At 39.8% G+C, this 15,148-nt stretch overlaps 1 protein-coding gene across 9 annotated transcripts in view; it reads right to left on the bottom strand.

Annotated features, from left to right (window-relative positions):
- exoc6 (exocyst complex component 6) overlaps positions 1–14,947 on the bottom strand; it is a 98,957-nt gene extending 84,010 nt beyond the window's left edge. For 3 of the 9 annotated variants that reach the window (XM_031323938.2, XM_031323937.2, XM_031323936.2), the window contains exon 1: positions 14,762–14,946. In XM_031323938.2, coding sequence (XP_031179798.1) covers positions 14,762–14,901 — 140 coding nt within the window. In that variant the 5' untranslated portion in view covers positions 14,902–14,946. Of the gene's footprint in view, positions 1–13,837; positions 14,049–14,761 lie in introns of those variants that run through there. The other 6 variants (XM_031323940.2, XM_031323942.2, XM_031323939.2 and 3 more) reach the window with 3 other exon arrangements.
- Positions 14,948–15,148: the final 201 nt, after the last annotated feature.

Consider the following 15,148-nt stretch of genomic DNA (forward strand, 5'->3'; position numbering starts at 1 on the left):
ACATTGAAAAAAGTGCTAAAAGTGTCGAAAAAGAGACAAAAACGTTAGAGAAAGTGTTGATTTTCAGTTGACCCGGGAGGACGATGCGTGGTCGAATGGAAGACAACACAATGGTTAACATCAATTGTGGCCATTATTGTGCTGTGTTATTATTACTATGAAAAATGTTCAGCAAATGAAGGACACACGCTGGCTGTCTCAGCACCTGGCAGTCATCGCTCTGCAAAGGAACCTCAGTGCAGTCTTGGCTGAGGACACTGAGGTCAACAAGTGCCCAGCATGGGCCTTATCTGGATGGCCTCCAGGACAGCCTACAGAAGGTTCCAAAATCTGAACATCGTGGGAGCCTTTCAGGTGCTAGGACTAGAGGTCGACCGATTCATCGGTTTTGCCGATTAATCGGCACCGATAGTTGATTGGTGGAACTATCGTTATCGGCAAAAATCCATACCAATAGTTTTTCCTGGTTGCGTCCGTTGCTGGAGCGGCTGAGTCATTCATTACACAGTACGCGAGAGCTGAGAAGGGTCTGCTGGCATCATGCATTACAATAGCGGCCTCTAGAGGCGAAATAAAAACTATCACTGATGCCTCGTGTTGTTTATTTTCGACACGTGTTACTGCGCGCGGCACGGAGAGCACATGCTGTGGAGAAGACTGACATCAGACGCGTGTTTAAAGCATCAACAGCAAAAAGGTATGTATACAGTACATTTTGTCATATCATTATAAAGTTATTCATTTGTTGAATAGATGCTGCATTAGTAGAGAAAGAACAGCACAACAGTATGTTTGTTTGCTTTCGAGGCTGAGATGACGCTAAACATTAGTAGTAGGCTAACTTACCTCAAGCGGTTAAAACACTGACAAAAATAAACGCAAGTCTGACCCAAATGTCAGAATCAGAACCCTAAAGGATCGTCCACGATCCCAAACGGCACCTCTGATTCATATTTAGATAATTTAATAACAGTTAAACGTAGAGACTTACTGATTGCTGCAGCTAAAAGCTAACGAGTTAGCCGTCACGGGGGTGTCTTTGGTGTCTTTCTAGCCTTTACAGGTGATTTTCTATCCAGCCTGGAACTTGTGCCTTTTTTCGGGGTTGTTGAGCATTAAATCCAAACTGTTACATCCAAGATTTATCCACTTGATGTCCATAATTCATCACGTTTTCAGTCATTTCTCCCACTAACTCCGTGCTACCCATAGACAGTAGGTGCTACCGACAAGGGAATCTTCCCATGATGCCTTTGTTTATGTTTTCAACCAATGGGAAGGCAGGTCCGTCACACATTACGCCGCATCCAAGCGAGAACAATGAGTATAAAGTGGGAAAGATAGATCCCTCCAGGGAATTTACAGAAATGTAAATAGTTTGTCCTTTATATGAATTATAATGCTCATTCTGTTTATTTTTGCACTGGATGACTCCAAATATGTAGAACTGTTTTAGACAACACACATGCTTGTGTAGCATTGCTATACAGTTAAACAGTTACATGTTGAGTTTAACTGTTTTTATTTGTTATTTATTACTTTTTGTTTCAGTTTGAATGAATGTCTTTTATTGACTTCAATATTTATTTATATGTATATATTTATTTCATTTAGCATGTTTTCATGGTTCAATACAGTTTTTTTATTTTTATAATAAAGTTCAGCACTGTTTTACTTGGAGTGTCATGTTTGTTTTTATCCAGTATCAATTCTAAATACTATCGGTCCATTAATCGGTTATCGGCAAATACGGCCCAACCTAGCTATCGGTATCGGTATCTAGCTAGGACCCCAAGCGGCTAATCAGGACGATGCTGACAACATTGGATTTCTCAAGATCTTGTCCAGAAAATTCCTTCAGCAGCCTGAAAGTATTGTCCTACAAGAATGGGAATCTTACAAGCAGCATGTGCTGACTGGAGCATTCCAGGTAAAATGTGGAAGTCATGATTAATAGGGGAGTTCTAAGGAAAGATGATTGAGGACCCCAGATAAATGTTGTCCCACTATCTGTGTTTAATGTGTTCCAGAACATGGACCAGCTTACTATTATGGGGAAACTGGCATCCCAGTATTATGAATGGGGACAGCTCTACCCTTGCCTGAGCCAGCTGGTGGCCATTGCCCTCACAGTGCCCATCTGTGAGAGGGACTTCTCAACAATGAATAGGGTAACAGATTTAATAAGTAATATCTGAAATCAGAGATTGTTTGGTTTCTCTGAAATTCCCACACCACACTCATTTCTGTTATTGTTTCTATTTGTAAGTGAAGACAGACCTGAGAAACAGGCTACAGGGGGACCATCTAGCATCCTGCATGCTACTCAGCATCAACGGGCCACCTCTGAGCTAGTTCCCCTATGACAGAGCTGTCAATAAATAACTTCTAAAGTTTATTTTGTAGTCAAGTGTCATTTTATGTAATATTTTTTATAATTACTCCAACCGCCAGCATCCGGTGGCATGCACGCACTACCCAGGTACAAAAAACCCTTTCCCCCCACAAATCCTAGAGGAAACACTGTTCATTTCTTTTTAGTGATTATATTTTATGCAAAATGTAAAGATCCCCTCCAGACATGTTTCAAGTAAGCAAAAAAATATCAACATGGTCTCAATAATAATTTGTGTCTAATACGGTTTGACCACAAAACAAGTTCAATTCAAATCTTATGAGGCTACATCTAATCCTTTTCCCATATTCAAAAATCCAGAATCTATGAATATACTGAACATAAACTGCTGGACACAAGATGTCTCCTACTTCAAAGCAGCCCTGCTACGTCCTACTACACCCTGCAGTGCCCTGCTCCTCCATGAACTACTACAACTACTATTTCTAGTCACATCACACCCCCAACCGGCACCGTCACACACCGCCCACCAAGAGCCTGGGTCTGTCCCAGGTTTCTCCCTAAAAGGGAGTTCTTCCTCGCCACTGTCACACTAAATGTAGGGCCCTATGAAATCTGTTTTATTTTATTTCTTTCAAATTCCATTTTTTTTTTTTCAAATTCCGTTTTTTCGGATTTATTTTTAGCCCTTTCGGATTTTTCGGATTTGCTTTTCTTTTCACTTCTAAGCAGTATTGGCCTTTAAAAACTCAGTGACACAAACTCACAATTCAGCTTTTTTATTTGTTAATATATTCAGCAAAGCACATTCAAAATTACCTAAATAAAAGCTAATTAGATGCTCACCTATAACAATGTTGAGGACACAGCGATCTCGGTTGTCAGAGGTTTCGTCGACAACAACGAAGATTTTCTTTCCACGGATCTCTTGCAGCACTTCCTGCGTGTGCCGGTCAAAGACCGGCAGCAGGTGGGTCTGCCTGAGGCTGCTGGCGTTTTCTGGGAGCGCGCCTCCCTGCTTGCAATGTTTAACAAGAAACGGACGTATCCTCTTCATTTTCTCTAGCGGTATGTCAGCTTCAAAATCTTCCACAAACTCTCCCCTTGCATCTATTGACGTTGCCTCCATGGTAACCTGGAGGGATTTGCCCGCTGTGGATTAGCTTTCTTCTTGAGATGAACTTTTGATTTCAAATGGTCGTCCCGTGTGTCTTTGTGGGTCCAGTCAACAGTATGTTGACAAAACTTACATAACAGCTGTAGTCCAGACTCATAGTAGTCGTTGGGGTATTGTTCAGCCCGGTATTTAGCAGTCAACTGAGAGTTTCTTAATTTTTTCACCACTGTTGGCTTATCAGGAGCCACTCGCTTCGACATTTTTTTCTCCACGCAACAAACTCAACGTGAATGTGAGGACGTGTGGTTACTAGGCAACATGTTTAACAATGCCATTTGGCCACGGTTTAGTTAGAGACCTTTCTACGCTTGTTGTTTTAAACTGAAAAAAAATTGTGTATTTAATATGTCAACAAAATATATGCAAATTCTGTGCGATTCCGCGTGTATAAGAGAATTCCATTTTCATGTGTAGATTCCTTGATTCCATCCGTGTTTTCCGCATCACGGAAGTCATAGGGCCCTATAAATGCTTGCTCTTGGGGGAATTACTGGAATTGTTGGGTCTTTGTAAATTATAGAGTGTGGTCTAGACCTTCTCTATCTGTAAAGTGTCTTGAGATAACTCTTGTTATGATTTGATATTATAAATAAAATTGAATTGAATTCAAAGTCCATTCTCAGTGCAGGGTTCCTGCACATTAAACATTTTAAAATTCCATACTTTCCAGGCTTAAATTTCCAGAATTCTCTATATATTTTTTCAGACCATATTTGACATCTGAGTTCAAATATCCAGCCCTCGCAAAAACTTGCATTTACCCATTGTTGCTGTTCAGTCCATTTAAATTCTCACATTGGGGTTTTGCTAATTGTGAGGGGCATTTTAACTATTTTTAGACATTTTGTAGACTAAATTGATTAATCGACTGATCGACAGAATAATCTGTACGTAAATTGAAAATGAAAACAATTGTTAGTTGCAGGCCTGCTCATAGTGTTAAACTGAGATTTCAGCAGATAAATGTGAAAACAAACACATCGTACATCATTCTGCACAGTGAGCCTCAAACATCCAAGTCACTAAAGTGACTAAAGTTCAAATCATCGCTGTTGCAATGATGCATTTTATACCAAAAAGTGCAAGGTTGCAAGAAACTAATTTTCATAGTTTATTCCTGGTAATTTTCATTCAATTCCAGCTGTTATCACAAAACATTTTTCGCAATGACCGTTTTAATTCAACTTTTGTCAAGTAATAAACCACTTAACAAAAACAGACAGGCTGGAACAAGATGGCAAGATAACAAATAAATGAAGCTTGATCCACTCCAGAGATTTCTGTCAGTCTACATTTATCTCTTTCTGTCTGCCAACAATCTATGTGTAGGTGGGTGTCTCGTAAAAGCTTTAGCTGTGCAGATTTGGGCAGTTGATCCACTCAAAGAAAAACAGTTGTTGATTGCTGATCAATGCTAAACGTTTATGGAAATCTACTACAGTAAAGTCCAGGTGCATGTAGCACCTGGGCTGCTTATTTACATATGCTTTACACAACAACGGTACTCAATACTTCAGGAAATTCGCTCTATAAGTATAGAATTAGGTACCCAGCCCTACAACCACCAACACAGAATTCGGTAAAGGCATAACAGACAAAATATGAAGTGAGTATCTAACCGTTTGTAAAAACACAGCACTTAAGGTTGGCTCTTCAGAAGGGCGCTAACTAAGCCCAGTCCAATAGCACGAGAGAGCTCCACACATCTGCCGCGGAGCACCTCCGCTACTTTGGCAAAAATCCACTAAGCCGTCCCAGAGGGTACATCGTAGTTTCCCAAAAAGCACGTTTCCACTCTTACACTTTCACAGTTTCACATAAACAATAAGCTTTTTTTTATGATTAACAGTTTATTGGTTTTTCAGAAAATGTAAACACACACAGATATCCATCAGAAAAAATAAGCAGTATACATACAACAAAATAGAATGAAAAGAAGACATAGCACGACCATAGACAAAAACTAAACTATAAATACATTATAGAAAATTATAAAAAAAAGTCAATTTAAAAAAAAAAAAGGAAAAAGAGACAGTGATGCACAAACCCTTGAGTTTACAATCTTGCCTATATATAGGTACAGTATTCTATCAAAATGTATCCATCAGTCATGTTTTCTAGTTAAATGCTATGTTTATGAGCCGGAACGCCATTAAATGTCCAAAGTGTACAAGTGATACTTTCCCCATTTCAAATTGTACTGGGTATATTTTTTGTCTGTTTTGCTACAAAAAATAATATACAGTATACAGTATATAAATAAAATGAATATATCCTCAACAAGCAAATGCATAAATTAGCATTTGAAATTTGCATTTAAACTGTATGTCTAATGTATTTTATTTCCTAGCCCTCCTTGCCTTCCCCTAAGTGGCTTTGTCAACTGTCAGGCGGCATTGTAAATAAAAAAACTGTTCTTAATGACTTGCCTGTAAAAATAAAGGTGTAAAAACAAATGCAACATCTTCAACCGCTCTGCCCACAGTCAACTGCTGATCCAATCATTATCAGTTATAGGGGTCTGGCTCATACATTGCTGGGAAAAAGCCTGACATCCGGGTCGACCTCTAGCTCACCCAGTAAGAGCGTGCGCCCCATGTAGGCTGAGGCATTTGCAGCGGCCCGGGTTCGAATCCAATGTGTGGCCCTTTGCTGCGTGTCATACCCCATCTCTCTTCCACCTTTCCTGTCTATGGAAAAAAAGCCCCAAAAAAATAATCTTAAAAAAAGCCTGACATCCGTCCTTCCCCTCTTGCTATCTCTGCAATCCAGGTTTAGCGCCGACCAGGACGGTTGTGATTGGTTTAAAGAAATACAAACATGGCATAGCGTTTTTTTTTCCCCCAATCCGACATAATTTAGCCACTGTTGTCGTTTAAACGTTACTCGGTTGCGCTAACGTTAAAGCTTTAGTGCGTAACTTTTATAATGAACATCCGTTACATTCAAGCCATTGCCAAATGAGTTGCTACAAAGCTAATTCAGACTATCAGCTCCACACAACTCTCTCTGGATTTCTCAGTGTGACTATGTTCAGAAGACTGTGGCGTCCGGAGACTGTGGCGTCCGGAGACTGTGGCGTCTGGAGACTTTCGCGCGCAGAAACTCGAGTGAAGATAATGACCTTATCTGAAGAGTCCATCATGTTTTTTTAATCCTCCGTGGCCTCCTTGGCTACTAGCAACTGCGTGGAGGGGGGGGCGCGATCACGGAAGGCTTGTATCATGTTGACTCACCGACAGTTTTGTTGTCATTACTTAGAATTCCTCATTGGGGAGACAGAAACTACGCACTATAGCTTTAAGACCGATCACCTCAATCATGCAGCGGAGCAACATTATGAAAGCAATAACCATCCACCTACGGTCCCGCTACAGACAGTCAAGAAAGACGGGTCCAGCGCAATGATTCAAACACTGGATTTAAGATATGTCTTGCCGGGACCAAATACTTCCACCAAACTACTAAAGGTATCCAAACATCATACCAACAACACCAAAGCAAGCTGACAGCGGAGCTGCGTTCAGTCGCCCACTTTTCTACAACAACATACCTGTGGTCAAGGTAGTGTTTATACAACTATCTTACAATATTTTGCTTTGAAAGGGAAGCAATGCTAAAGTTGTTGGTATGTGTATTTATTTTATTTAATTACTACCTTGCAGTTTGCACGGTAAAAATAGTTTACATTCTGTAGCTGTTGTAGTAATCAAAACTTTTAGTAAACATGATGACATTGAAATGTTTTTATAGGCCATGTACTCCTGACATAAACCTATATAAAGGCCCACTCACGCAAAAGAAAGAAAATATGATTTGCCGTGAAATCGCAGAATCTTAAAAAATAGCGTGATACAAATGTTTGATCACACCGCCCAGCACTACTTCAAACCCTGCGCATTAGACATTACCTCTGTGGAGCTATGCAGTGGCCAACAGACATTTGGTTAAACAAATCAGATGCTGCTTCACCTAACCAAATGTTCATCATTACTTTCACATAATTTGCAGAAGGGTTTGAAGTCACCTCAATTGCCAGATTACAAGTGGACGGTAGTATATCTGAGACAAGAAATGTCCATTTTTTAACGACATCATAAAATATGACATTGAATGCCAGCTCCTTACAATCACAAAAACATAAAAAACACTTGATAACATAACATAATCGAGCAGCTCTAGCCCTACTGATAACCATAGAAGTCAAGGAACTGAAGTTAGGAACTAGGCCTGATGTAATGAAGCACAATATTTTGCACAGCACATGCAAACTAGACACATGCACACTCATGCAGCCCAATAATCCTCAGCCTCAATGCTGCCATATAATGTTCCTTTTTCCTGTTATTAATACAATACATAAACAAATAGTCTAGGCCACGGTTTTCCCTCTTCCTGCCAGGGCAGGAAGCTACCTTCTTTCTATGCTTTATCATTCTACCTTCCAATGTGTCTTTCAGTTGATATTAGTGCTGCAGCTATCAATTATTTTAGTAATCGAGTATTCTACCGATTATTCCATCGATTAATCGGATAAGAAATACTTTTGTTTTATTGAAGAGCAATAATATACAATAGTAAGGTTTAATTTTCCGAAAAAGCAACATTTTTATTGCCTACATTAGCACAATTTACAACAAATAAACATATTAAGTGCATTGAAGTGCCATATTACATTGTTTTTAAAGAAAAAAATTCTGAAATGCAATAACAACCTCAAACTAAGGCATACATTAAACATGCAATAATACATAAACATTACCTTAAGTTTCAACCTGAGACTGATCTGTATATAGGCCTATATGTAAGTATTAGTTATACTCAACCTATTTTCATTTATATATTTGATTACAGTGCTACACAGCTCTGTCACACTTCTGCTAGTAGATCGTTGATCAGCTGTTTCTCCGTGAAGAGAGAGAGGGAGAGAAAATGGTGCGCAACAGTCAGCTGTTTTTCCGGCTCTTTAGATCAGATTGTGGTCACCACTACGTATTTTCTTGTCTTTGATTTTGGTAGTTGTTGTGTTTGGTGTAGTTTCATCGTCCATACGATACGATTTACTTTTGTCGGCTCCTCTTTGTGGAATGGATGATTAAGTCAGACTGTATGTTTTCTGTTGAGATGCTGAAGCATTGACGTCGTGCCATCGTTGTGGTAAACTAGTTCCATTTTGCAGTAGACACACTGTACAGAGTTTTCGTTTTAATTACGTTTGAACTGATTCCAAACTTTGGACACTTTCTGTCGTTTTCTCCAGCCTGTCTCTTCTCTTAGCTCCTTACGCTCTTTCTTCATTTTGTAATCATCATCATGGCATGTGTCGACAGCAGCGTCAGCCTGGTGTGCAACAGTAATAATCCTCCATGCGGAAACACCGTACGTACAACGTTGGTATAGTTGATTAAACGAAGCAATTCATTTTGCATCGAGGATTTTTAGTAATCAAATTATTCGAGTTACTCGAGGAATCGTTTCAGCCCTAATTGATATACACACAATTGGACAATGAAACAACCACCCTGCACATTTTTACTTTGTCACTAAATTTGGGTGTTGATTCAGGGGACTTTTCAGTGTGTTTTCTAACAGAAACTACTAGTTGGCAATCCTAAACCGGTCTACAGTGTTGTCATAGGTGGGTTTCCAGCGAGCATGGCTCTTCAAAATAGTCTCAGGAAGGAACTTGTTTTGGTGGAACATGTGTACATTCTAGGGGTGTAACGGTACGCGTATTCGTACCGGACCGTTTCGGTACAGGGCTTTCGGTACAGTGCACGTGTGCACTGAATGGCCGAACGCAGTCTTTTGTGTGCGGAACATAGGTAAATTTTCGTGTTTCCACACGAACATATTAAGTGGCGGAAGTCTCCGCGTTCAGCGTTGCAGCGCCCTGCAGCTGATTCTAAAGTTTTCATTGGTCATGTCAATATGTCAATCACTGTACAGATACCAAACACTGATCTCTAAACCTACCCGCCGTCACTGTAACCTAAACCAATGAAATCGACTGCAGGGCGGGATTTCCGCTGAAGTGGTTTGGGGAAAAAAATAAAAATCACACACCGCGTGCTGTACAACAACATACACGGCACGCTTTAGCCCAGCCTCTCGCTAGCTAGCGTCATGGCCAATGCAGACAAGGCCATAGACAGTACGGACAAGCCGGAGCTTGAAGAGCCACCATATCATTAAGGTCTCCTGTTTGGGAATGCTTCGGTTTCCCAGTGAAATACGTCAACGGACAAAGACTAGTCGATAAGACGAAAGCAGTGTGCCGACTTTGCTAACGCACTTGAAAAGGCATCACGCGAGTGTGAACATCACTACTACAAGGAAAAAAAACGACCGTAATTGAAACGCAGCTCCCGTTGGCATTTAAACAGACCTTTGCTGGTAATTCCGATCGGGCCAACGCAATAACGAAAGCAATTGGTGTTTTTATAGCAGCTGATCTACGACCATACTCGGTTGTTGACAAGCTGGGATTGATAATGCTGGACTGTAATCCATAGTTATTATTTATATTTTTCATTATATTTTATTATGTGATATTGGTTTGAGACTGAGAGTATTTTATTTAGTGGAGAACTTTGCAGCAGTAGTTTTCTTATTCGTTTTTTATTTTATATATATTTTATTTATTATATTTTATTAAAAAGTGTTAAAAAAAAGTTTATAGTAATAAACAACCTGCAGTTTAATGTTTGCATTTCTTTCCCTTACTGTACCGAAAATAAGAAAGAAAGACGAAGGTAACGGACATCCAGCCGAAAATAAGGGACATCTGGCGTAATTTCCGGCGGCACTGGAGCAATCCCAGAAATTAAACGTTTTCAATTTAGACTTAGGCTGTGACAGACAACGGCAGATTGAAAAAGACTTTCTTTATGTTTAGGTGATGGGAGGTAGATGTACAGTAAGCCCAGAGGCTGAATGCGGTCAAGCCGTCAGTTCGCTCCGCGCATGGAAATGAGGCGCTATTCTCTGTTTTTTTGTGCCAGTCGCCATTCGTCTTCAGGATTCAGGACATATTAGAACACTTGTAATGTTACTGCCCCCATCAGGTCCGGAAGGATTGCATCCCCCGTTACAAACACGCGGCAGGAAACTACGGTGCAAGGTTTTGGCCTTCAGGAGCAATTTAGTGTTTGCTTAAGAACACTTTGGCACATGGACAGGAGGAGGCAGGGATTGAACTGACAACTCTGAATAGTGGACGATTGATCTACATCCTGAGCGACAGATCGCACATTGAAAAAACTGAACACAGTGAAAAAAACACTGCAATACTTATAACATTATCTTGATATCAACATATAACACTATAACCTCAGGTATTCAAAGATACATGGTTCAAAGTTTATAAAAGCCAGAGTAAGTTGAACTTGTTGTCAGCAACATTAATTAGGTTCATGATGGCACAGGCCTAAACTGTAGGGATATAGAAGATTAAACATTAAGCATAATCATGTAAAGAAAAGTCACTCAGTCATACCATCCAGCCCTGGATTAGTCCACACACTCAGAATGGAGTAGCTGCAGTATACAGAACTACCGTGCCACCCTCACTAAAACAGCCCGCACTATAGCTGGTACAAGCAAACAGTCACCTGCATTGAGGAAAGAATAGAAATTGACACTCAAGCAGATATCATACACCATTAGGAAGTAGGACCTAGGCCTGTTGAGAGAGTCAATAAATCAATTAATCGCACGATAAAAAAAAATTAGCTCAATAATTTTTCCGCCCGCGATAATTTCCATTTGCATGCTTGTTTGTTGTCCTTGTCTCGCTCTCTCTCTCTACCAAAGAGGCTGGAGGACCACTCTCGGTTCTTAGCGTAACGAGGAGTGAACCCTCTTGTCAGTCGCATGGTCTTTGTGTTGGGAGGCGGGACTCCTGGCGGAGAGACAGAGACAGAGAAACGCTAGTTGAGAGTTGGAGCAGGGTTTCTCGCAGCACTTTGCAGTTAAGGCACCGTCAAAAAAAAAGATAAAAGTATATGGGCGACATCCGCCGTGTTACTCAGCGTTCTGTTTTCTCGTCAGTCGACATACTAAAGGAGATCAAAGACATATTGTGGATATTTAAAATGTCTTCCAGTTCCAGTGTTAAATATTCTTTAGAAATAAAAGTGTATTGATCTTTGAAAAGGTGTACCTGCATTATTATGCCATCATCATTATATTAGATGAAAATGGTCTCGGAACGACAATATTATCGTTTATCGCAATAATTTCTGGGACAATTTATCGTCCAGCAAAATTTGTTATCATGACAGGAAAAACTGCAGGTCCGCCGCAACTCTCAGTTCATTTAAATCAAGACTGAAGACCTTTCTTTTTGATGTTGCCTTTTTTTAATTGCTTATACTGCACTGTGAATTTAATTCTCGTATTTCATCTGTTTTAAAAAATATTTATTCTTTTTTTTAATTTGTATTTTTAGCTTTTTGCTTTTTAATGTTTGATGTTTTATGTAAAGCACTTTTTATATATAAATATATCAAAATAATGACTATTTATGTATTTTTAATGTATGACACATGTACTGTTTCATATTTTTATATTGAAGTGGTCAAATAAAATCAATCAATCAATCATATAAATAAAATTGCCTTGCCTTAACTTAATGAAATTCAAATCAACATGAGTGTCCCCAGCGAAGTAAAATTAACCCGAACATCATTTCTAAATATCTGTCCGAACCCGGCCCAGCCCATCGGGTACCGTCGGGTCCCATCAGGCTTGGGTCGGGTATCCATCCTCTAGTTCAAAGAGATATCCTGTTTTGCCCAAGTTTGATCCCTGCAACTGCCAAGAAGTCCACTCAAATAATAATGCTGCATACAAATAAATACAAGTACACATAATGCCTCCATTCTTGACTGTAGAGGTATAAAGTTCCATTTCCCTCAACCTGTTCAAATAAATTAAGCAGACATAATCTATTCACGGATAGGGTGAGAGAGAAACTCATCAATCATTAAAGCGGCATGATTTTAGAACATCAACTTAGTGTCAACAGACAACATCCAGTATTTCCAATGAGTCCATTCCATAGTGTAATAATACAGGTATATAGAATTCGGATAACACCAGAATTTTCACTTCAGGAAGGTAAAACACCTAGCAGAAATAGCTTAAACTCAAACTAGAAAAAAAGGCTTAAAACAAACAGACAAAAGCTGGAAGGAACTACTCACTAAAACAAAGAAAAGTGTCTTTCTGTACTCAATTTTAAATGAACAATCCAAGACATGCCCATGCAAATGGTATGGTCATTTTTCAACAACTAATATAGACCGTCTAGGTCAGCTGTTAAAAGAATGACAGTGTTAATAAAATCATACCAAGATAACTGAAACAAGCTGAGCTGTTGATGTAATGTAACCTTAGGGCATATTTTCACTCGTTTCCTCAGGTATGCTGAAAGTCAACCATGGCCTACAGGCATGTCTATACGGACAAGTGTGTGTGTGTGTGTGTGTGTGTGTGTGTGTGTGTGTGTGTGTGTGTGTGTGTGTGTGTGTGTGTGTGTGTGTGTGTGTGTGTGTGAGTGAGTGAGTGAGTGAGTGAGAGAGAGAGAGAGAGAGAGAGAGAGAGAGACACACACACATTTAGCTGGGGCTGCAGTCAGTTAATGAACACGAACTGTTAGCTTGTCAAACTAATGTCATTAATTACGGCCTTGGAAGCTAGCTTGGTAGCTACCTAACATGTTAACCAATGCAGTGTGCTAGAGAACGTTAGCTTGAGCAATCCCACATCCTATTTCACCGCCACCAAGCTCTTTATCAACCACAACACAACACCAGGTTCCCAAGATGACTCATCCAACCATGGTATATTGGAATGTCAATAGCGTTAATTTTCTAATTTCTGCTAAACAACTAGCCGAAATGGTTAGCACCGTTAGCTAACATCAGCTGCATAATGACAACAAGATGTGGAGCCCACAGCCACACCCACAACTGATGTTTACATTTTGACAGGTCACCAGCCGTCCATCAACACGGAACCACGAAAATCACACCAAACGCGGTTTCAATGTAGCTGCATTCAACTGACTAAAACAGTGGTCGATGTTGGCCTGTTAGCTAACAAGCCAGCTAGGCTCACACTTTATTTCAACACCATATAGCTAGCCTGTTGGCTAAATAGCTAATGTTAGCCTGCCGGTAGCTAGGGAAGCTAAGCTAGCACATGAACAAAAGGTCTGATAACGTAGCTAGAAGATGCAACAACACACACGTACATTGTGATTGGTAAGGGCTTTTTAAAAAGCCTCATATTCTTACCGAAGAGTGGGACCAACACAAGCCGTGTCGGTGCTCTCAATTTCCTGTAAAATCCGCTCGTGCTCCGTTATACACTCCAGGGTTTCATTCTCCGCCATGATTGTTATGTGTGTATTCTGGCTACCACTGCAGCTACAGCGGAGCTACGTTACAGCCAAACTCAGAGTACAGGTCCGTATGAGGTCTGGCCTGTGGGGGACGCACTACAGCTGTAATGACAGTAGCTTTGTTTCCACATATGTTGTTATCTTTTACTATTTGTTCATGTAAGGTGTCATTGAGTATCAAGAAAGGCGCCCATAAATAAATTATTATTTTGTATTACATATCCCGTACATTTATTATACTACATTAAAGTTTTGTCACGTGAACAAAATTGCACATCCCCAATTAAACCAGTAGGCTAACCATTAAATACTGTGGCCAGCATGGAAAACCATATTGATTGTTGGCTGTTTTATTTAACTATCATCTAGCAAATAACATATTGTAATTAAATGGTAAGAAAATGATGTCCAGCTAAATAATTCGAAAGGCTGTATACATTGCTTAAAATCACATTTTGTTTTATTGATAGAGATTTGATACTGAATGTTAAATAATTATATTAAGGTTATTTTTTTCTATATCCGGCTGCACTATGGCTCTAGCAATCTCAACCAGTAAGTTGGTTGAATCCTGACAAGTAATTAAGCACTCACTGCTACTTATAAATGTTTAAGGAGCACATTGCACTTAAAGTTCAATTACACCTTTGGCATTTTAAGCAAATATAAAGAAAACGTCCTCATTTGTTTGGCATTTTAAGATCAATCAGCATTTTAAATCACTCAATTTGTAAGTCAGGATAATGAGTCCATCATCAGTGGTAGCCAGCAAATGAAATTCAAGAACAAATCTGTCCTGAATATAGCACAAGTTTACCTTAAGGTGGTTCCTAGAGGCAGGTCCACAGATTCTAACTCAGCAAAGATGTTCCCAAAAACCTTCTCTTCTTCTTTGTTCTCTTCTTCAATTTGACTGGGAGGGTCAGGTAATGCAGCATGGACCCTGTCACTAGCCATTTCTCTCTTCAGATTCTAAGTATGAGGACTACAGTTCTGCATATGTGAAAAAGAAGGAAACTGTGTGTGTGTGTGTGTGTGTGTGTGTGTGTGTGTGTGTGTGTGTGTGTGTGTGTGTGTGTGTGTGTGATGAATTCCAGGGCACCTGCTATGGTCAGCAGAAAAAGAGGGAGCAACAGGAAAAAGAGATCTTGTGATTCGCCGGACTTTGAAGCCAACAAAACTAACTTCAGCTGCTCCCTGTGTC

Source organism: Sander lucioperca, chromosome 22 (assembly GCF_008315115.2).
Source record: "Sander lucioperca isolate FBNREF2018 chromosome 22, SLUC_FBN_1.2, whole genome shotgun sequence".
In the NCBI taxonomy this organism is placed as follows: Eukaryota; Metazoa; Chordata; class Actinopteri; order Perciformes; family Percidae; genus Sander; species Sander lucioperca.